Consider the following 22963-nt stretch of genomic DNA (forward strand, 5'->3'; position numbering starts at 1 on the left):
CACTTTTCCTAATATAATTGAAAATTTAATTAAAAATATTGATTTTTAAAGAAATATTATATGATGAGTAGAATTTTATAATATTTGAAATTATAAACTTAGGAATTTTAAAATTATTAAAAGATGAAATAAAAAGAATTTTAAATAATTATTATTTTGTATATTGAATAAAATTTTAGTAGTTGAAAGTTGAAAATATTTAAATAAAAAAGTTAATATTTAATATAATTAGATTTTTTTATATAAAAATAAAGATAAAAAAAGAGACAATATTACATGACATTTTTTTAAAACACCCCTTTAAGTTACATGACACACCCTTGAAAAAAACATTTTTTAAAACTCAGCTTTTCTATATATATATATATATATATATATATATATATATATATATATATATATATATATATATATATTCTGAAGACTTACAGCAGCAGCCAGGTCATTCTAGGAACTTTATGTTATACCTGTTCTTAAGCTGTTCTTTCCAAGAAGTTTCTGTATTTTCTTTCTTTATTCGTGTACAATCATTGATTCCATATCTGCAATTTTTCACTCTTCCAGGAATCAGGCATGCTTCCCAACCAATTATTTAAGCTTGTCATTAGTTTTCTGATATTGGAACTAAATGTTATACGGATGTAGAAAATACAGAGATTGTGCTTGTATAAATCCAATATTCGCTTGTTGAACATTTTAAGAAGCTCAAATAAAAGGCCAATCGCTAACAATAGCATGCAATGCCTTTTTTATGCAACTGTCAAGGTGCTTCCATCACCAATGAAGGAACCCATCCATATGTTATTCATTCTCAGTGCTCCTAAACTAAAGAATCTTGAATAATAAACATGACAGGTTAAAAGTTTACTACAGTGATCTTTGATCAAAGTAACTGAAACAACAGTTACACGTACAAATGACTAAATAAGTTTGATCGTTATGATTTATGCGCTAGAGGCACATACTGGCAGACCATTCATTAATACATTGCTAACATGAGTTTGATCCTTGCAAAACTAATAATACACATAATATTTTTATTCAACCAAGATGTATTATGTAGGAGACATCAAGTCTCTTATTCAGTCTACATCACCATTGCCTAGAAATTATTGAGCCTGCAAATAAGGATAAACATAGAAGATGTCAATTATTATATCGCAACTCCCATGAATTTAAGCAAATTATTACAATGTCATGATAATATTGTGATTATGTACTCACTTGAAAGCGCTTCTTGAACAATTCAACATGCTCTTTAGGATCTAATTTTGTCTGCTTGTAAGCCTCAATATCGTTTATCTCCTACACAAGTATTTTATTAAAAGGAAAGTTACAAATTAACAATTAAAAACTAAGAACCAACACCAGCTCATTTCCAAAATCCTTGTTCAAGACAAGAATTAAGGAATACTTGAAAATTTAGTTCTAACAATAAGTTGTGCAACAGTAAATGATTGTTCTTAAGCTTAAGACAACAAGAAACCAAGATCATAACTTGATGAAACTCAGATAAGGCAATGGTCTAGAAAACTGAGTTACAAGGGCGTTTTTAAACAAGAGGAAGAAGGTAGATGATTGTATGTGTGTGTAAAGAGGGGGAATTAAGCTTGCCAAGGAAGAGGAAATGGAAAAGTGAGAGAATTAGAACACTAGAAGATCTAAAAATATACTTATCCTAAATTGTAACACTAATTGAACAGGGGAATAATTATCTTTTGAACACAGTATCTTAAGCACAAACAGAAAGGCCAAGTCATCTAGGAACAGAAATAGCTCATACCTCAATCCAAGCTGCAAGTTTAGGCCTGCCAGCAGTGATATCATATTTGAATACCTCTGATAAAAACACATGGAATCTTTCAACAAAGGGAATGTAGGCTATATCCACCTGAAGAACACACAATTTAACCAAAGTCAAGCAGAATGTTCAAATAATGTGTTATGACAGTAGTTTAACTGTGACGCGCATTTCCAAATTGCAAACTAAAACATGAATATTTAATATGTTAGAGAGGGAAAAACATCAACACAAAATTGAGAATGCAACTTACCAAACTGAATTGGCAAAGCAAGAATGGCCCATCATCAAATTTATGAAGAGCATTTTCCAAGTAATCAAAAGCAGGACCTAAAGCAATTTAGTGACTTTAGTTAGCACATTTTATACATGGAAAGCTACCCATATAATCTCAATAGTTCTCAAACTGACCAGCTTCTTTTGCTGGATCACCCTTTAATGAAGTATACACAATTTTGTTGAAAGTATCAGTGTAGGCAAATAACTCTTCAGCAAACTCTTTTTTAGCATGATCCTACAGAAATTTACAGTATTAATTTAGTCCAACTTCCCACTCAAACATAAACAGCCAGAGAATATGCCTTTTCATCCTGGATGCCAAAAGAATTATGTACATCTTACATCAGGGAGAAGAGATTGCCCTTCAAAGTTGCTATCAAGGTATTTAATCAAATCAAGACTCTCCCCAATGATTTTACCCTTATGTTCCAAAGTTGGCACCTATACAAAAGAAAGATTTCATTATCAACTAAGAAAATTAGGAACAGTTTCTTATCCTATCAACAAAAGTATGCAATTAACATACGAGAAAAATGGCTCGTACTGAAATAGCAAAAATTTTTTAAACTGATACAAAAGCTTTTCAAATCCAAAAACAATGACAAATTCTAGGAAAATATCTTTCAGGGCACATTGTTTTGCTTTGAAAATGGATGCTGATTCTCATTCAAAGTTCAGTTTTGGATAATCAAATATGATTTAATGGTATCCTTAAATATATCTAGAAACAGTATAACTTTACCTACATTAAAGTAGTTGAAATATTTTTAAAAAATAGAAAAGGACTCTTATATGCCAAACAAGAAAATGAGATCATATTCCAAGAATTACATTGCATGCCCAATTCCAAATCAAACCAAACATTGCCCTATTACATTGCATGCCCAATTCCAAATCAAACCAAACATTGCCCTAATGCTTCCCAAGTGCCATAGATCATAATAAAGCAGAATTCACGGTTTTTTGTTCAAATGCCTCATAAATAATTGCAATTTCCGTAACAGAAAAATATAACAATAGGTCAATTGCAGCTAAACTTGTATGAATTCATGAAAAAGAAAATATATGACTCATACAAATTATAATGACCTTATTGGTGGGGCAAACTTTCTCTCCATACCAATCAGGCCTACTTTGAAGGTTGAGAGGAATTAGCTTGATCTTGTCTTGTAATCCCTGCACCCCACATAAATAATTAACGAAGAAATCTTTAAAAAGAGAACCTAATGGTCCTAATCTAGAAAAGAGATTAAGCAACCTTATAGTTCCTGGTGATCCACACTCGCTGTGCAAATGGACATATGTAGGCGGTATACAGCCTTCAATTGTAGGGGAAAGAAAGGAAAAAAAAAATCAGTAAATACATAACCAAATACAAATGGGACTTGTGTAACATAAAAATTTGAGATTCACAACAAAAGTAGACAGCGAAGACAGATGGGTTTGGTTAAAAAATAGAAGAAGAAAACCTTATGGTTCCATCGAAGAGTTGAGGTTGCTCAGCAGTGGGTTCCAGCACTGGAGGCCATTTCTCCGGCACGCTCTTATCCAAACCAAGCGGAGAAATGGAAAGAGAGAAACTTACGGTGTGTTTGGATGAAGCATATAGAGGTTTTCTTAAAGTGAGGTAATGGCAGGCACCCGCCAATTTGGTGGGTCGAAAATGATGTTTTGAAAATGCTTTGCCTTCAAAAGCCTTACCTTCTTTAAAACTCAACAAGCCGTACCTTGGCTCCAAAATGGTCCTCCCAAACATAGTGTTAGAGAAATCAACAAAAAAAGAAGGAAAATTGGAGAGGGCGTTTGTAGATTCTTACGCAGTAGCAACCATTGGTTGAAGCGAGTTCTGGAGTTGAGAAATAATGAAAATGGGCGAAGGAAGTGGAAGTGATGAAATGATAAGTGAAGAATGAGGAATGCTCTTTATACAGAGATGCTGAGAGTTATAGTGATCTTTGCAGTGACGAAATGCCATGTGAGCAGTAAGAAACGCAGAGAGATAATGAATTTTATCAGCAAAATGGGACAATATGCGTGTTTGTTTTTGTTTTTGCCAAACATAGAAATGTTAGTGCATTTGCTTTATATGGTTGTTTATTTTGAATTTAATTCATTTTATTTTTATTTTATTATTGAATTAAATATTAATTTCACATAAATATTATATATTTAATAAGTTTTATGTTAAAGATATTTTTTTATTTATTTTTAAAAATATTTCTTAATTATTTTTTAAAATGTTTTTTTTATTTTATTTATTTATTTTAATATAACTTTGTTTTGGATTCATTCAAAATAAAATTATTTTTTATAAAAAAAAAATTAATGATAACATAATTTTACAACTAATTTTATAAAATTTTTATAGAATGGTATTTTTTTTTCCCTTAAAGTGATTAATTACAAAAAAAAAATTATTAACTTAAAAAAATTACTTTACTAAAAAAACACATAATATTTTTTTCAAAATTTAACAGATAAATTACATGTGGAAAATTTTATTAAAAAATTATATTTACCAATAAGTTACTCACCAAATATAGTAGGTTCTCATTAATTATAGATAATAGTACTAATATATTAAAATTTTCGATAAAGTTTTATAATTTTAATTAAAATTATAAATTTTAAATGTGATATGTTATATCTTATTAATTATTTTCTTTAACTAATATTTTACTTTATAGTATTATTATAAAAATATTAAATGCCCTTTTTCTTTGCTATTTTTTTTAAGTTAGTAAATTTTTTATAATTAATTAATTAATTGATAAAAATATTATTATTTTACAAAAATAATCTGAAGTGAGTTGTAAAATTATATTAAATTATCATATTTTCTGTAATATCTTTAAATTTTTTCTATAAAATTTTATAATTTTAATTAAAAATATTAAATATATATACCTTATTTGGTTTGTTTATAATTAATATTTTTATAATATTACTAAAAAAAATTTTTTTTTTTAGTAAATAAATTTTAAGTTATTAAATTTTTTTTATAATTAATCATTTTATAAAAATTTCACAAGATAAATTGTAAAAATATGTTAAATTAAATTATTTTTATAATAAAGTAATATTACCTTATATGAAATTGAGCAGCCATGGAAGAGAGCAGGAGTAATATTTTGTCCTTTTGGGCAAAAGAATTCAGCAGCCAAGACATTCTAGGAACTTTCTTCTATAATTGTTTTTTCCCAAGATGCATTTTCTACTAATTTTTTTACTCTTCCAGGAATCAGGCATGCTTCCCGACCAATAAGCTTGTAATTCATTCATTTTTCATCGTTTTTGATATTGGAAATAAATGTTATGAGGATGCAGAAAATACAGAGTTGTTGAACATTTTTACTCTTGTATAAATCCAATATTTGGTTGTTGAACATTTTAATAAACTCACAGAAAGGGCCAATGGCTAACAATAGCATACAATGGCTCTTTAATGCAACTGTCAAGGTGCTTCCATCACCATTGGAGGAACCCATGCATGTATTATTCATTCTCAGTGCTCCTAGACTAAAGAATCTTGAATAACAAGCATCAAAGATTAAGAGTTTAATACAGTAATCTTCAATCAAAAGTAAATGCAACAACAGTAACGCCTAAACATATCATTAAACAAGTATCATCTTTATTTATGCGCTCGAGGCACATACTGGCAAACCATTCAACAATACATTACTAACATGAGTTTGATCCTTGCAAAACCAATAATACGAAAAATATTTTTATTCAACCAAGATATATTATGTAGGAGACATTAAGTCTCTTGTTCAGTCTCTTCGTAAAACCACCATTGCCAAGAGCATTACTGAGCCTGCAAATAAGGAAACACATAGAAGTTGTCAGCTATTTTGTTGCAACTCCCATGAATTATCATAGTAAAATTATGCACTCACCAGAAAGCGCTTCTTGAATATTTCAACAATCTCTTTTGGATCTAATTTTGTCTGCTTGTAAGCTGCAATATTGTTTATCTCCTACACAAGGATTTTATAAAAGGGAAAGTTACAAATTAACAATTTAAAACTCAGAATCAACACCAGTTCATTTCCAAAATCCTTGATGAAGACAGGAATCAAGGAATGCTTGAAAATTTAGTTCTAACAATAAGTTGTGCAACAGTAAATGATTGTTCAAAAGCTTAAGACAACAAGAAACCACGATAATAGCTTGATTAAACTCAGATAAGGCAATGGTCCAGAACACTGAGTTACAAGGGCGTCTTTCAACCAGAGGAAGAAGACGAAGATTGTGTGCATGTAAGGAGGGGAAAGCTTGCCAAGGGAGAGGAAATGGAAAAGTGAGGGAACTAGAAAACTAGAAGATCTTAAAATTGCATCACATAGGGGAATAAAATGGTTTAAACACAATATCTTAAGACACAAACAGAAAGGCCAAGTCATCAAGGAAAAGAAATAGCTCATACCTCAATCCAAGCTGCAAGTTTAGGCCTGCCAGCAGTGATATCATATTTGAATACCTCTGATAAAAATACATGGAATCTTTCAACAAAGGGAATATAGGCTATATCCACCTGAAGAACACAAAATTTAACCAAAGTCAAGCAGAATGCTCAAAAATAATGTGTTATGCAATAGTTTAACTGTGACACTCATTTACAAATTGCAAACTAAAAGATCAATAATTAATATGTTAGATAGGAAAAAATATCAACATAAAATTGAGAATGAAACTTACCAAACTGAATTGGCCAAGCAAGAATGGCGCAACATCAAATTTATGAAGAGCATTTTCCAAGTAATCAAAAGCGGGACCTAAACCAATTTAGTGACTTTAGTTAGCACATTTTATACGTTGAAAGCTATCCATATAACCTCAGCAAGTTTCAAAACTGACCAGCTTCTTTTGCTGGATCTCCCTTAAATGAAGTAAACACAATTTTGTTGAAAGTATCAGTGTAGGCAAATAACTCTTCAGCAAACTCTTTTTTAGCAGCATCCTACAGTAATTTACAGCATTAATTTAGTCCAACTTCACACACAAACATAAGCAGAAAGAGAGTATGGCCTTTTATCACAGATGCAAACAGAAATATGTACATCTTACATCAGGGAAAAGAGATGGCCCTTCAAAGTTGCTATCAAGGTATTTAATCAAATCAAGACTCTCGCCAATGATTTTGCCGTTGTGTTCCAAAGATGGCACCTATAAAAAAAGAAAGATTTCATCATCAACTAAGAAAACAAGGAACAGCTTCTTATCCTATCAACAAAAGTATGCAATTAGTACACAAGAAAAATGAAGTGTACCGAAATAGCAAGAATTTTTTACGCAGATACAAAAGCTTTTTAAGTCCAAAAACAATGACAAATTCCAGGACAATATCTTTCAGGGCACAATGGGTTTGGTTTGAAAATGGATGCTGATTCTCGTTCAAAGTTAATTTTTGGATAATCGAATATAATTTAATGGTATCCTTAAAAATATATTTAGAAACAGTATAATTTTACCTACAATAAAGCAGTTGAAATATTACTGGAAAAAAAAAAAAAAAGACTCACATGCCAAGCAAGAAAATGAATTGCAGTTCAACTTACATAAATTCATGAAAAAGAAAATACATGACTTCTACAAATTAACTATACCGACCTTATTGGTGGGGTAAACTTTCTCTCCATACCAAGCAGGCCTACTGTCAAGGTTGAGAGGAATTATCTTGATCTTGTCTTGTAAACCCTGCACCCCACATAGTTACATAAAGAAGAAATCTTTAAAAAGAGAACATAATGGAGAAAAGAGATTAAGCAACCTTATAGTTCCTGGTGATCCACACTCGCTGTGCAAATGGACATCTGTAGGCGGTATACAGCCTTCAAGTGAAGGGGAAAGAAAGAAATATCAGTAAATATATAAACAAAAATAAATGAGACTCCTGTAACATAAAAATTTGAGATTAACAATAAACGTAGACAGAGAAGACAGACGGGTTTGATTAAAGAAAGAAAAAGAAGAAAACCTTATGGTTCCATCGAAGAGTGGAGGTTGCTCAGCAGCGGGTTCCAGCACTGGAGGCAATATCTCAGGCACGCTCTTATCCAAACTAAGGGGAAGAAAGAAAGAAAGAAATTTAGAAGAAAATCAACAAGAAGAAGGAAAATTGTAGAGAAAGTTTGGAGATTCTTACGCAGTAGCAGCCATTGGTTGAAGCGAGTTCTTCAGTGGAGAAACGATAATGGATGAAGGTATTGGGAGTGTTGAGATGGTAAGTGCAGAATGAGGAATGCTCTTTATATAGAGATGTTGAGAGTTATAGTGATCTTAGCAGTGACGACATGCCAGGTGAGCAACGAGTAAGATACACAGAAATAGAAAATGAGACAGCCAGAGAGGAGATTGAATTTTATCTGAAAAGTGGGATGAGTACATGTTTGTTCAAGTGCTTTCTATTTTTTGGGTGGAAACAACGAGCCCAAAGGCTAAGAAAACAAACTACGCAACCACATTCCTAGAATAGGCAGTGCCAACAGCATCGTGAGCGAGCCACAGGCGGAAGAGCAATCTGATGCGTTCCCAGAGGAAAGCTCGAGGCAAAATTTGCCATCCAATCTGCAGAGAAATTAGCTTCTCTATACACATGCTGAATTCTGACATCCCAATCCATCTCAAGAAATCTCTTGACTTCCTTGACCAGAGCATAAACCATAGGATGCCCCTCAATCCTTCCCTGCAAAATAACCACTGCAATTTCATTATAGCACTCAACCATGATCTGAGTTATTCCCATCGCTTTGGCTAATTTCAAACCTTTCCCAGATTTCCGCAGCCAGAATAGAGCAACGACCTAAGTTGGAAACAAAACCTCTGCAGCAATTTCCCACAAAATCCCGCATAAGACCCCCTGCTGACGCTTCTCCAGTGTTCTCTCTTCTCGACCCACCGGTATTGAGCTTGTTAAATCCATGATCAGGGTCCCTCCAAGACACCGACGTCTCAGCCCGAGGAAGGGACAGTGAGCCATTCCTGGAACATTTAAAATTCACGAGGTCGTTCCTTCTTAATTTCAATTGCATCCCTTCTGTAACCTTCAAATTGGGATTAAAATAATGTCCCACAAAATTGGGATCAACCAAACCCAACAAAAATCCCCGAGCTTGATGGCAGTGACTAAGAACATGCAAAATGTCTTCCACTTCCACCATAACAGTCATCACAGAGGGAAGGGAGAGCAATACGCCGCAGTGCAATTGCCTTTTCTATAGTTGTTTATTTTGATTATTGATATTTGCATGAATTGAATTGAACTCTTGAGCATAAATTTTCAATTTCCAATTCGATTAGCCCCGTTAAAATTGAACGTAACCAGTGGAGGATGATGATGATCATGCAATAACGGCCTTTTATGATTTTTTAAATTCATACAAAAGTAATTATTACAAAATATGAGATTATTTTATATCATTTTATAATGAAATTTCTATAAGATGATAAATTTTCCTTAAACACAAAAAAGACATTTAACAGAAAAGGTAAATTTTTTTACTAAAAAAATACATATAGTATTTTTTAAAAAAATTTAATAGATAAGTTATATAGGACAAATATTGTAACACCCCTGATTTTATATATTATTATTGGGCTTCGTGTAGGTATCCTCAATTCGCAGAAATTCGACAGTTGACCGGATTCATGAAATTAGGCCCGACAGTTCTGGAAAAAGTCTCCGAATTGGACCGAGGTTTTGGCTAGCCCCCCATTGTCAGACGTCCCGAGTGCGTTCCCGAAGTCGGAATCGGCAAAGGTAAACCCGAACCTTACTTTTTCGTAATTTTCTAGTGTTTAAATAGGATTAAAAATCCATAAAATATTTGTGGTAGCTTAGAAAATTATGATTCTTTTTGCAATAGCTTAGTAATATTGCTAAGGACCGCGGGGCAAAGTTTTAGAATTTTTAGAGCTTATTTGGGCAGTTTTTGCAAAAATGGTCAATTATAAGGACTAAATTGAAATATTACATACTGTGATGGATGATTGATTTGATGGGCCCAGGAGGAGCTGTGTGATATGATTGAACTGTGGATATATGGATTGTGAATATAGAAGTGTGTTTTGAGCCATTTTGCAGGTTGGGTAGGTCCTAGGTATAGGGGAGACTCTGCCGGATTTTCTGCACGACTTAGGACGTATTGGTCTTTTTCTTTGTTTGTATTGAGTCAAATTTATTAAATGATTGTAATAAAAATTGTCAGGTGAGCCGGGACAGCCTTCTTCCTCCGCCCAGCCGCCTCAGTGACCATCGTCAAGTCTGTGAGTAGAATATTAATTTTAATTGTAATTTCGATATTATTATATGTTCAAGCATGCCCATGCATCACTTATATGTATATATTTATGTAGTTAAACTCTAGGCACGATTTATGTTGCATTCATAACTGTTGATGTGCCATGGATGTTGTTGTGGTAATTTGGAGCAGTGTGCGTGCGTTGGCGTGCGTGTGATGTGGTGTGGACTATGGATAGGACGGGGTAGTCACGGCTTGAGTAATTGGCGGGACCGATCCTTCGAGGGGTAGTCACGGCTTGAGTAATTCGCTGGGACCCTCGATTTGGTTATTAAGTGGAAGTCCGAGCTTGAGTAATTCGCTGGCACCAAGTTGGATTTAAGAGAGCTGTATAGGGGATCAGCTCCCATATGTTATGATTGATACTACAGGGTGTGTGAGTGCTCCAAATTACCTTTTTGATGCTATGATGTGAAAATGTTGTTGCTGTTGCATTTCACTTCACAGGTTGCATTAGCACTAGATAGTTATAGAGATTATGGTTAAAATTGATATTTTACTCTCTGAGTCGAACGCTCACTCCTGTTCAAAAATTTTTACAGGCCACAGGAGGATATTTTATTCTGGGTTAACCTGCTTTTATACTTCGCAGGTTGTTTATCAATATTTGTGTAATTTTATTTACTCCTAGAATTTCCGCATGTGTTAGCAGTATTTATTTGAATTTGGTCTGTAATATTATTATCATGTTGGACCTGTAAACTTAATATTCTATGTCTGTTTGATGGATTGGATGAGGGAGTTGAGCTCCCATTTCTTTTATGATGCTATGAGTATGTGGAGGGTGAGCTGAGCTCCCCAATTGAGTATTATTGTGTTTACAGGTCGGGTGAGTCAAAAACTCCCCGTTGGAAAGTCCATTTTATGGCCGGACTCTGTCCGTTTGTTTTCTTGAAATTGGGCCCAAATGGGCCTTAGAATTGGGTAAATGAACAGTTAGGCTTACTACGGGCCTCGGGGGCTTTAGGCTGGCCCAGGTCCTAGTGTCGGTCCGGCCCATAGGTTGGGTTGTGACAGATGTGGTATCAGAGCTTAGGCTCCAGATTCATAGGGAAAAATTATCTAAGTGTTGGGAAGAGTCTACTAGGAGTCACATGCGGAGTATAGGATTCTCTTTCGTCTTTTCCTGTAATTCTTTGTTTCTAGATTCTACGTTATACCTCGAAAAATATAAGATTACCTCAGTTAGTGTCTTGATTTTCATAGAGTACACAGAAATGTGAAATAGAGTTAGTAGACATGTGAGGTCCATCATGAGGATACGTACTCCAAGAAATGCTATGTTTCTGTCTGTATGGGTTTAAATGGTGTGCCCATTTCGTGCAAGGCACGAGTACATAAACGTGAGTCTTGAAAGTACAGTTGCCCTAGATAAGGATGAGGATACCACTGCAGGCAGTCATCAGTGGATGACCCCGTCAGAATAAGTTTATGATAATAGAAGATTCGAGAGAGATAAGAAATTAGGAGGCCTAGTCGGTCCGGACGTATCGTAGTAACTATACAATGTTCTCGATGTCTGCTCTGTAAGCTGCAGATTACAGTACCGACATGAGATTATTATATAGAGCTGCGTGCATCCCCGTGGTGCTCCATAATGAGGGTGTTTGCGGATGGCTTCTGTTTTGGTACAATTATGCCAGAACAGAGTTTTATATCTACAGAGGAGTTGGGAACTCCTGGTTAAGAGTCTAGAGCTAGAATATCGAAAGGTCACAGTTGGGTGGTAACTAGAGTTAGTGACTCAGTTACCCTAGCATGAGCTAGAGTTACAGTAAGAGTTGCCATCAGACCAGAGGTTTCGGACTAGTTTCAATGTAAATTTGATGCCTATAGAGTGAGACCATCTAGTCTTCGGTATGGAATTTTGGATGGTTTTTGCAGAACGATAGACGTTTTGCTTAGAACTTAGTGAGAATAGAATACCTTGTGTGTATTAGCAAGGTGTAAAGTGCAACCCTACTACCTAGGGAAGGTTGAAACTATGAATTGATGATTCACAGAGATATGATATGATAGGAGAGTCATTAATTTGACATGGTTTGGGCAAGGTGGTAAATGTAGTACCTTTGATGCAGCAAGTTAGGGTGTAGTCCTATCTTTTCAGAAGGGATCGAAAGTTATTACTAATAATGGTGACCAACCAAATAGTGCCCAGATGGGACTGTAGAGTGTGGTAGAGAGTAGTTGGCTGGGGTATCCTGCAGATGATACAAGTTCCATTATAGGAATCATATATAATCAGATCATGATGGATGTAAATCCTTTGAATTGGATGACGGGTTTGGGTAGCCGGAATCTTAAGTTTGGCTAGTTGAGTAAACATGGAAAATAATAATAATAATAACAAATAAATAAAATTACTGCAGAATCAGTTCTCGAGGTAGTAAGGGTATTATGTAAGCTAAGAATATAAATCATACAAAAAAAAAGTATGACTGTAATTTCCTGAGTTCCTTTCTAACTTCATATCGTTCAAAACAATAGTATAATCTAATTATAATAGTGTCAAGAGTAATAAATTAGCAAAGATAAATTATAGAAGGCCAATGGATAGAGAAAGTGCAGAATGAAAGTTTGGACAATTGATTGCAGATGCAATATAATCTAAATGCTAGTGGAAGTACTAGCTAGAGTGGTCAAAGGACCAAATCTGAGTAGCATAGACATGTGATAACGTGGTAGAAACTCTGAAAGATATAGTTTGTAGGTACAGCTGTCATGTTAGGAAGAAGAATGGAACAAGGGATAGAATAGTTAAGTTCTATTTTGGGTAAGACAAAGGAGATAAACGGAAGGACAATCTGAAGAGCGCATAATAAAAGGAACAAAGTTAAGATATAGGGTAGGCTAAGTGTTATTCTTGGCAAGGTGAATGACAAAGATGGAAAACCCAAAATGGGACCACATTAGTGAGAATAGTGATGGAGGTATGGAATAACATAATAATGAGTAAATGCTAGAAGGTGTGCGATGGTATTGCGGACTACCTAATTAGGTAGAGAAAATGAAGTTAGTAAGTAGTAAGTTGAATAAAGGTCAATCTAAGGGATCAAATAGGTATGATGAGTGGAAAGAATTATAGATAATGACACATAAGCTTTAGGTTAGACTTTTGAGATAGTGAGAAGGTAGTTAGAGGTTCGTTATGAATGTTAGGCAAACATTTTTAGTGTGATCAACCGAATCACTTTGCAGTGAAGAAATAAATGAGAACAACGATAGGAGTAGAACGAAAAGTGACAAGTCTGGGTGGTTATAAATCACTAGAAAGTTCAAGGATCAAATTAATGACCATAGATAAGGGTGGAATTGGTGTTGGAAGAATTTATTAGTGAGAGAAATCTTTCAGGAATCAACAAAAGTTAATAGCACAATATAAACGATGATAGATATGAATCATTGGTCGAGTATAAGTAAAGTTAATAAATTATAAAATATTATGTCAGGAAGGACAATGGTACGGTAAAGTGTTCATGCAGATGATATCTTATAGGTAGAGCACAATTGTGCTAAGAGATGATGAAATTTGAAGAAAAATACCAAGAAACATAGGTTAAACGTTATTATATGGACAATTGGCGTAGTTGAATATAAGAGGATATTTTTCTTTCTTTTCAAGTTTAGCTTGTGCTTTTGGTTTTAGAAGGTTATATAAGGAACAGAAACTGAGTCAAGGAGACCTAGTTATTGAGAGTTTGGTAGGCACAAATTCATACATAATTTCCTGATATGAGAATGACAGTAAGTGCATACCTAGTATTAAGTATGAAAGGACGAACAGAGTAATGACATGAGTTAAATTGAGTTAGCTACTAAGGCTTGCAACTGTTTTAAACTATGAGCTGGAGGAAATACTAATTGTGGATGAGTTTCAATAGATGAAATTATTGCCAATGGGTAATTTGAGGTTGAAGTTTGGAAAGTTGTAGACAGTATATGTGATTATATTAAGGAGAATAAACACGTGAAGTATCTTATTTAGAATTAAGGCATGACACACATTTCCCACAGCCGTATTAGTTCAGATGGAACTTATAGTTTCTGAAGCTCCTATCCATCCAGGATGAGCAATTTCCTACTAAGGCTGGTAGGAAATGATAATGTTCTGATAGTTAAGTTGGGAAAGGGGTTACAAAAACGAATTTTCTATGGTTAATTATAAGTGTTACAAAAGGTGAAGAATGTGCTGGTAGGAGAAAATCGTAAGGTTAGAATTCCTGAAGTAACGGAACTAGTAATCAAGATAAGACTAAGAAATAAAAAGAAAGTTAAAGTTGATGATGGGATAGACATCTTCGAAGGAAAAGGTGTAAGGATGAGATAGGACTAAAATTAAGGAATAAATACAAAGAGTTGAAAAGATACCAACAATACCAAAAATAGGAAAAGGGAAGTGGATAAGATGCAAAGGACGGGAAGAGAGCTCGATAGAGTCGGTTATAATGATGAGGATAAGGAGTGTCTAACCACTTTGTGTTGGCACTACAGTGAGTGGTGAAGGATACACCGTGTATTGTGACGCCTCGAGTTGGCATTGGGTGTGTTTTGATGCAGAATGGAAAGGTAGTGGCTTATGCTTCAAGGCGGTGAAGAGGCATGAGCGAACTACCCCACCCATGATTTGAAAATGGCGGTGTAGACTTTGCAATGAAAATGGAGACACTACTGTATGGTGAAGTGTGCGAGATATACACCGACCACAAGAGTTTGAAGTATATCTTCCAACAGAGGATTTAAACTTGAGGCAGAGAAGATGGATGGAGCTTACGAAGACTATGATTGCACCATCGGTACCACCACAGGAAGGCCAATGTTGTAGCAGATGCCTTGAGCAGAAATCTTACAGCGATTTGGCGCACATTTGTGAGAGAAGAGACGGTTGATTCAGAAGTACATGAGTTGATGGATCAAGGTTTAATCCTAGATCTTTCGGATGAGGGGTATTGTTGGCTCATTTTTGGTGAGGCGGACTTGAGGGACAGAGTTAGAGTTTCCCAGCACAGAGACCAACAATTGATGAAGATTATAGAAAGAGTACAGCAAGGTGAAGGTGGTGAGTTTGGATTTGCCAATGATGGCGCCCTAGTGCATGGTTCGAGGATATGTGTGCCCGATGTAGACAATCTCAGAAATGAAATCATGCAAGAAGCACACTATACACTGTACAGTGTCCACCCAGGTTCCACCAAGATGTACCATGATGTGAAAGATAGCTATTGGTGGAATGGCATGAAGAGAGACATAGCAGACTTTGTGTCCAAGTGCTTGACTTGTCAGAAGGTGAAGTTTGAACACCAGAGACCGTCAGGGAAGCTGCAAGAGCTCCCTATCCTAGAATGGAAGTGGGAAATGATCACTATGGATTTTGTGACTGGGTTGCCTCGTACCACGCGAGGATATGATTCGATATGGGTAATTGTAGACCGTCTAACCAAATCAGCTCACTTCTTGCCTGTAAATACTACATATTCTGTGGCACAGTACGCCCGGCTCTACATTCGAGAAATAGTCAGATTGCATGGAGTTCCGGCTTCCATAATATCTGACAGAGGGCCCCAGTTCACTTCTCGGTTTTGGAGAAAGTTAAAGGAGGCACTTGGCACACAGTTGAACTTCAGTACGGCTTTCCACCCTCAGACAGACGGACAGTCCGAAAGGACAATCCAAACACTGGAAGACATGCTTCGCATGAGTGTCTTGGATTTTGGAGGTCAATGGGATGAGCAGCTAGCTTTGGTGGAGTTTGCCTACAACAACAGTTATCACTCCAGCATAGGGATGGCACCCTATGAGGCATTATATGGAAGAAAGTGTAGGTCTCCTCTGTGTTGGACAGAAATGGGGGAAACGAAGGTGCATGATGTAGACCTAGTGCAGTACACTTCAAAGGTAGTTCCTTTAATCGAGAGCAGCAGCTTGACTTTCAAGATGGCGTAAGAGTTATGCAGACCCCAGACGGAGGGATGTGGAGTTTGCAGTGAGCGACTATGTATTCCTGAAGGTTTCTCCAATGAAGGGAGTTATGAGGTTTGGAAAGAAAGGCAAGTTGGCACCTCGGTATATCGGACCTTTTGAGGTTACTGATAGAGTTGGAGCAGTTGCCTACCGGTTGGAGCTACCACCCAATCTTTCTCACGTTCATCCCGTGTTTCACATCTCCATGCTCAGAAAATACATTCCAGATCCTTCTCATGTACTACAACCAGATGTAATAGAGCTAAAAGAGAACTTGACATTTGAGGAGCAACCTGTAGCCATAGTGGACTACCAAGTGAGACAGCTAAGATCAAAACAGATCCCTATGGTTAAGGTTTTGTGGAGGAGCCAGTCAGTGGAAGAGTGCACCTGGGAGTCAGAACGGGACATGCGTAGCAAGTACCCTTATCTGTTCAATGTGTAATCATGTACTTTATTCTGCCTTGTGTAAAATTCGAGGACGAATTTTCTGTAAGGGGGGAAGAATGTAACACCCCTGATTTTATATATTATTATTGGGCTTCGTGTAGGTATCCTCAATTCGCGGAAATTCGACAGTTGACCGGGTCTGTGAAATTCCGGCCCGACAGACCCGTTACCGGAAAAGTCTCCGAATTGGACCGAGGTTTTGGCTAGCCCCCCATTGTCAGATGTCCCGAGTGCGTTCCCGAAGTCGGAATCGGCAAAGGTAAACCCGAACCTTGCTTTTTCGTAATTTTCTAGTGTTTAAATAGGATTAAAAATCCATAAAATATTTGTGGTAGCTTAGAAAATTATGATTCTTTTTGCAATAGCTTAGTAATATTGCTAAGGACCGCGGGGCAAAGTTTTAGAATTTTTAGAGCTTATTTGGGCAGTTTTTGCAAAAATGGTCAATTATAAGGACTAAATTGAAATATTACATACTGTGATGGATGATTGATTTGATGGGCCCAGGAGGGGCTGTGTGATATGATTGAACTGTGGATATATGGATTGTGAATATAGAAGTGTGTTTTGAGCCATTTTGCAGGTTGGGTAGGTCCTAGGTATAGGAGAGACTCTGCCGGATTTTCTGCACGACTTAGGACGTATTGGTCTTTTTCTTTGTTTGTATTGAGTCAAATTTATTAAATGATTGTAATAAAAATTGTCAGGTGAGCCGGGACAGCCTTCTTCCTCCGCCCAGCCGCCTCAGTGACCATCGTCAAGTCTGTGAGTAGAATATTAATTTTAATTGTAATTTCGATATTATTATATGTTCAAGCATGCCCATGCATCACTTATATGCATATATTTATGTAGTTAAACTCTAGGCACGATTTATGTTGCATTCATAACTGTTGATGTGCCATGGATGTTGTTGTGGTAATTTGGAGCAGTGTGCGTGCGTTGGCGTGCTTGTGATGTGGTGTGGACTATGGATAGGACGGGGTAGTCACGGCTTGAGTAATTCGCTGGGACCCGATCCTTCGAGGGGTAGTCACGGCTTGAGTAATTCGCTGGGACCCTCGATTTGGTTATTAAGTGGAAGTCCGAGCTTGAGTAATTCGCTGGCACCAGGTTGGATTTAAGAGAGCTGTATAGGGGATCAGCTCCCATATGTTATGATTGATACTACAGGGTGTGTGAGTGCTCCAAATTACCTTTTTGATGCTATGATGTGAAAATGTTGTTGCTGTTGCATTTCACTCCATAGGTTGCATTAGTACTAGATAGTTATAGAGATTATGGTTAAAATTGATATTTTACTCTCTGAGTCGAACGCTCACTCCTGTTCAAAAATTTTTACAGGCCACAGGAGGATATTTTATTCTGGGTTAACTTGCTTTTATACTTCGCAGGTTGTTTATCAATATTTGTGTAATTTTATTTACTCCTAGAATTTCCGCATGTGTTAGCAGTATTTATTTGAATTTGGTCTGTAATATTATTATCATGTTGGACCTGTAAACTTAATATTCTATGTCTGTTTGATGGATTGGATGAGGGAGCTGAGCTCCCATTTCTTTTATGATGCTATGAGTATGTGGAGGGTGAGCTGAGCTCCCCAATTGAGTATTATTGTGTTTACAGGTCGGGTGAGTCAAAAACTCCCCGTTGGAAAGTCCATTTTATGGCCGGACTCTGTCCGTTTGTTTTCTTGAAATTGGGCCCAAATGGGCCTTAGAATTGGGTAAATGAACAGTTAGGCTTACTACGGGCCTCGGGGGCTTTAGGCTGGCCCAGGTCCTAGTGCCGGTCCGGCCCATAGGTTGGGTCGTCACAAATATTGTTAAAAAATTATAAATATAAAATTATATTTGTAACACCCCCGTTTGCATAGCCTGGTAGATTTCACTGTTCCGGTGACCGGTGTCGGTTCGGACAATTAAGGAGATTAGAGCCACATTTAAGACAACTTGAGAAGCCATAAACACAAATAATTAGTAATGTTTAATTAGTTAACTATAAATAAGAAAAACGGAACATAAGAGGTTAAATGAGCCGAGAGTCACAGCGATGAGTGACCTCCTCGGGAACGACTGCGAAGTCATTTTAAACTCAAATTTCGAACCGTAAAAAGTGACGCTGCGGTCCTTAGGACCCTTATGGACACAGTGGAAAAGAGAAAATCACGAAAAAGAACTGTTAAGTCAGTCAAATAATTAGGTCAGGGAGCCGGAAGAAATATTGGATTATTTGCAAACCGGGATGAACCGGCGAGGGGCAATTTGGTCAATTGACCCCGAGAGCTGACTCCTGACCTAACTGTCAAATAAAATCGGAGAAAAGAAAATTTCGGAATCGAGAATTAAATTAAAGAACTAATAGAAAAAAAAAGAAAAAAAAAAGAAGAAGAAGATAGAAAAGTTAAAGATGATGACATCATGAATGATGTCAATAAGAAATTAATTAAGTTATTTATTAAATGGGATTTTGTGGTCTTCCATCAACTAAAATAAATTAAGAAAAGAAAAAAATTAACAACAAAAAGTCATCTTCATCTTCTCAAAAACGTCACTCTCTTCTCTCCCTCACAAAACCACCATGAAAGCTCATTTTTTAGCTTGAAAAACTAAAATCCAACCATACAAAATTGTCCTACCATAAGTAGACCTTGTTTGGGCAACTAAGAAAGAAGATTCAAGGAAAAGAAAGAAGAAAAATTTGAAGAAAAGGAGGAAGAAAATTCTGCTCAAGGTATAGTACTATAAACTTCAATTTTTATTGTTTAATTAGTGTTAGTGTGGCATCAAGAGCTTGTAAATAAACTTGAAATGAAATAAAATCATGGGAGAAGGACTAAACTGAAATTTTGGCTTGGTTGATGGGAGTATGATTGGTATGGTTTGATGTGTTTAAAGGGAATTAAAGATGTTAATAAACTTACATTAGTATGGTGTTAAGATGGAAATGCACCAATTGTGATTGAATGAGTGAGTTAGGGTTTCAATGCTAGGGTTTATGAACCAAAATTTGGAGAAATGCATAAATGGCATGTTTAACCTATTGTGAAATGAAATAATGGTCAATTATGACCAAATAACTTGTGTGGGAATGATAGGAATGAAAACTAAATTCGGAGGTAAATGGTCATGCTGCTGGCAGCATGACCAAACCCACTTTGAAGGACCAAAACTCAAATTTTACAAGTCCAATTGATATGCCACCAATTGGAGATGAAAATAGACATAAAAGAGCACAATTTTCATTAAGGAACCATGGCCAAAAATTGACCAAAACTTGGTGAAACAATTGACCAAAGTGAATTGATTGCTGGCTGCCACTGCACCAAACTGACCAAATGAATAGTAACTGTTCATTTGGTCATAACTCGAGCTAGGTAGGTCAAATTGACCTGAAATTTTACCAGCAATTAGATATGATATAGACCTAAAACTTTCATGAAGAACACCAACCCAAATTAGGCCACTAACCCTTTCAAAATCATTGAGCAAAATTAAATTACTGTACTGAGATTCTGCAGAATTTTCATTGAGCAGCAATGTTTGGATGGCTATAACTCTCTCTAGAAAACTCGGATTTAGGCGATTCTTGAACCGATGGAAACCTAAGACATAGTACAACATTTCATATGAAGAAAGTGAGACCAAATTATGAACTTAACTTGGTCAAATTATTAACCAAAGTTAGACCAAAAATCTGCCAGCACTAAAATCTCAGTATGAACAGTACATATGAACAGTAAACTTATTTTGGCCATAACTTGAGCTACAAAACTCCGATTGGGGTGATCCAAAAATGAGAATACACTTAAGACAATAAGGAACATTTTCTATGAAGGAAGTTTTGTCAAATTCCAACAGTAGATCGACCAATGGAACAGTACAACTTCGGAGAACCAAAACCGAAAATTGGCAATTTTGCCAAAATAACCTAAGCTTTAAACAAATGACCAAAACCAACAAGTTTGGTGACCAAAATGTGGTATGTGGGTGAAGTTGGAGTTCCAAAACCCATTAAGCCTAAGAAAGTCAATAATTAGACTGGAATAGTGTATTGAATAGTAACCAGAAACACAAAATATCGAGCGTCGAATTTAACACGTTAGAGCTAGGTAAATGTGAAGTTAAGTTTATTTTGGATTTATTTTAAGTTTTAGTACTGAAACATTGAAAAATTTCGTGTTTCAGTGGAAAAGAATACCGGGACAGAACCCGAGGAGTCGAGTCAAGGCCAACAGGCGACTCGTTTGAGGTTTGTGCACAACATATACTTTTATAATCATCTTTTGCATAATGTTTTGAATAATGTGAAATATTGGATTATAGCATTTTTATGATGTTTGATTTAAATTGTGAAAGTTATTGTGTATATTTGAAATGACAATGTTTAGCAAATTGTTAAGATAAATTTTGAAACCACAGTGTCATGACCATATATTGAACACCTCACTAGCACGACTAGTGGGGGTAATTAGTTTCGAATTTTGATTCCTTCTCTGGAGAAGTGTTGAGGTGTGCCAGTAGAAGAGGATGTGAATGGATATCCATATATTTGAGCTAGCTAGCCTTGTGATATGATTTCTCTTTAGCCTTTGGCTATCGAGATTCATGTAATTTCTCTTTAGCCTCTGGCTATTGAGATTCTATTTGTTTCGAATGGCGTGATCTAACTGTGGGTTTTATGAAATGTGTTTTGATACTTTGAAATGAACTTGGTTTACATGTAAAATCTTACAATGCATGATTGTATTTAATTTTCATGTTTAGTCAAATTTTTGAATGAATGTGCTTTAAGCTTTGCATAAAGATTATTTTAGTATATTGTGCACCACTGAGTCCTAGTACTCAGCGATAGCTTTTATTCTTTGTCATGAGATCTGAGACTAGAGGAGCAAATGGCTTTGAGGTGTGTGAAGTCATCAGCTTGAAGCCTTCGGGTATAATTTATACCCTAACTGTAAATACTCCTTTTGATGTATATATTGCACATAAATGTATGGACATGTAAAAATGGGTCTTGAGCAGCTTGTACACAAATTTATATGAAGTTTGTAATAAAGTTTAGTTTGTGTTTCTTTTGATATAAATTTGTAAGGTTGTGTACAAATTGTTTTGTTTTTAATGAAATATGAATGATATTGATTGACAGTATTTTGAGAATTATTGAACTTGTGAATCTTGAGAAATTGATTGAGTTTGATTGTGAAACTGAAGTAGTGGTTGAGAAAAACTTTTAGAAGTGCTTTTTACAGGTATTCGAAGAACGGTTTTCTCAAAATATAGAGGAAACTCTGTCAAAATTTTTATAAAATTTGCGGAAAACTAAAATGGCCAAAAATATTAATTAGTTTTAATTTCAACTAAATGTTTTAAACACTTATTAGAAATGCTCACCACTTATCAAAAATAGGAAAATTGTTTTAAAATCCCTTGTAGGGTACTTAATGAGTTATCGGTAGGTGAAGTGCGGTAGTTCATTAGGTATTCTACGGGATCATGTGATGCCTTACAGAGGGGTAAGGTGTGACATGTTTTAGTGGTATCAGAGCAAGTTTTTGAATTATGTTTTCAATTGTGAATTTGTGTCTTTTCTTTGTTAAGTACAACTGCTCAATGTCCATAATTGTTACATACAGTGCATTACATCATGAATATGAATTAACGGAGGGAAATCTCCTTGTGTTACTTATTCAGGAGATACCCTACTCCAAATTGTTATGGAAGAAGGGGATCACTCAGTTGAGCGATGCTGAAGCCGAGGCACAAGAGGAAGCCCAGCTTTACGAATGTCGGTGGGTCAGCGACACCCCACAAATGCGCGATTTCTGCACAATTCGCCAGAGATGGCTGCGATGTTTTGACAAATGGTGAGGTATGCTGCTCAAGCTCCACCCCAACCACACATGGCACAACCACTGCCTCGGCGAACAGTATGACAAGTTATTGAAGTATGGGGCTGCAGAATTTAAAGTACTGATGGACCCACTTGAGGCGAGCAATGGCTTGAAAGAATGGGCCAGTATTTAAGAAGCCTTGCCAAGATGAATTGAAGCTTGAGTATTCTGTGTCTCTATTGCAAGGGGATGCGTATGACTGGTGGAAGACTATCCCCCACAGCTTGGCTGAACCACCAATGCTAACCTGGGATGACTTCATCAGAGAGTTCAGAC

General features: G+C 35.8%; 2 protein-coding genes and 2 long non-coding RNA genes across 6 annotated transcripts; 2 read left to right on the plus strand and 2 right to left on the minus strand.

The window, feature by feature from the left end:
• Positions 1–849: 849 nt before the first annotated feature.
• LOC110633672 (glutathione S-transferase L3) lies at positions 850–4032 on the minus strand. Of its 2 annotated transcripts, XM_021782391.2 has the most exons (9): positions 3550–4032; positions 3339–3399; positions 3170–3256; positions 2423–2521; positions 2213–2315; positions 2055–2131; positions 1784–1891; positions 1225–1305; positions 850–1118 (listed from the first exon to the last, which is right to left on the minus strand). In XM_021782391.2, exons 1-9 carry the CDS (start codon positions 3834–3836, stop codon positions 1110–1112), a joined length of 912 nt encoding a protein of 303 aa, XP_021638083.1. In that variant the 5' UTR covers positions 3837–4032; the 3' UTR covers positions 850–1109. The 2 variants fall into 2 exon arrangements, with proteins under 2 accessions (XP_021638083.1, XP_058003536.1); XM_058147553.1 differs by lacking the exon at positions 850–1118 and having other exon boundaries at positions 1213–1305.
• Positions 4033–5692: 1660 nt separating this feature from the next.
• LOC110633694 (glutathione S-transferase L3) lies at positions 5693–9394 on the minus strand. Of its 2 annotated transcripts, XM_058147555.1 has the most exons (10): positions 8232–9394; positions 8064–8147; positions 7857–7917; positions 7697–7783; positions 7154–7252; positions 6944–7046; positions 6785–6861; positions 6513–6620; positions 5983–6063; positions 5693–5900 (listed from the first exon to the last, which is right to left on the minus strand). In XM_058147555.1, the coding sequence occupies exons 1-10, from the start codon at positions 8243–8245 to the stop codon at positions 5892–5894; spliced, it is 723 nt and encodes a 240-aa protein (XP_058003538.1). In that variant the 5' UTR covers positions 8246–9394; the 3' UTR covers positions 5693–5891. The 2 variants fall into 2 exon arrangements, with proteins under 2 accessions (XP_058003538.1, XP_058003537.1); XM_058147554.1 differs by lacking the exon at positions 5693–5900 and having other exon boundaries at positions 5971–6063.
• A 363-nt stretch (positions 9395–9757) lies between these two features.
• On the plus strand, positions 9758–11122 carry LOC131180288 (uncharacterized). Its single transcript, XR_009149064.1, has 3 exons — positions 9758–9845; positions 10294–10351; positions 10929–11122. It is a non-coding gene; the product is annotated as an uncharacterized LOC131180288 (long non-coding RNA).
• Positions 11123–16435: 5313 nt separating this feature from the next.
• Positions 16436–17932, plus strand: LOC131180289 (uncharacterized). The gene is made up of 2 exons (XR_009149065.1): positions 16436–17053; positions 17502–17932. It is a non-coding gene; the product is annotated as an uncharacterized LOC131180289 (long non-coding RNA).
• Positions 17933–22963: the final 5031 nt, after the last annotated feature.

This window comes from Hevea brasiliensis, chromosome 5, assembly GCF_030052815.1.
Source record: "Hevea brasiliensis isolate MT/VB/25A 57/8 chromosome 5, ASM3005281v1, whole genome shotgun sequence".
In the NCBI taxonomy this organism is placed as follows: domain Eukaryota; kingdom Viridiplantae; phylum Streptophyta; class Magnoliopsida; order Malpighiales; family Euphorbiaceae; genus Hevea; species Hevea brasiliensis.

Bases quoted from the DNA above. Each gene is read 5' to 3' on its own strand.
- LOC110633672 (XM_058147553.1), bottom strand. From the start codon at position 3,836: ATGTTTGGGAGGACCATTTTGGAGCCAAGGTACGGCTTGTTGAGTTTT. The intron at 3,400-3,549 runs GTTTTCTTCTTC...CTACAATTGAAG, and splicing joins CTCTTCGATGGAACCATAAG to GCTGTATACCGCCTACATAT. The intron at 1,306-1,783 runs GTATGAGCTATT...ATACTTGTGTAG, and splicing joins AACTTGCAGCTTGGATTGAG to GAGATAAACGATATTGAGGC.
- LOC110633694 (XM_058147554.1), bottom strand. The intron at 6,862-6,943 runs GTCAGTTTTGAA...AAATTGGTTTAG, and splicing joins AGATCCAGCAAAAGAAGCTG to GTCCCGCTTTTGATTACTTG. The intron at 6,621-6,784 runs GTAAGTTTCATT...TGTGTTCTTCAG, and splicing joins TGCTTGGCCAATTCAGTTTG to GTGGATATAGCCTATATTCC.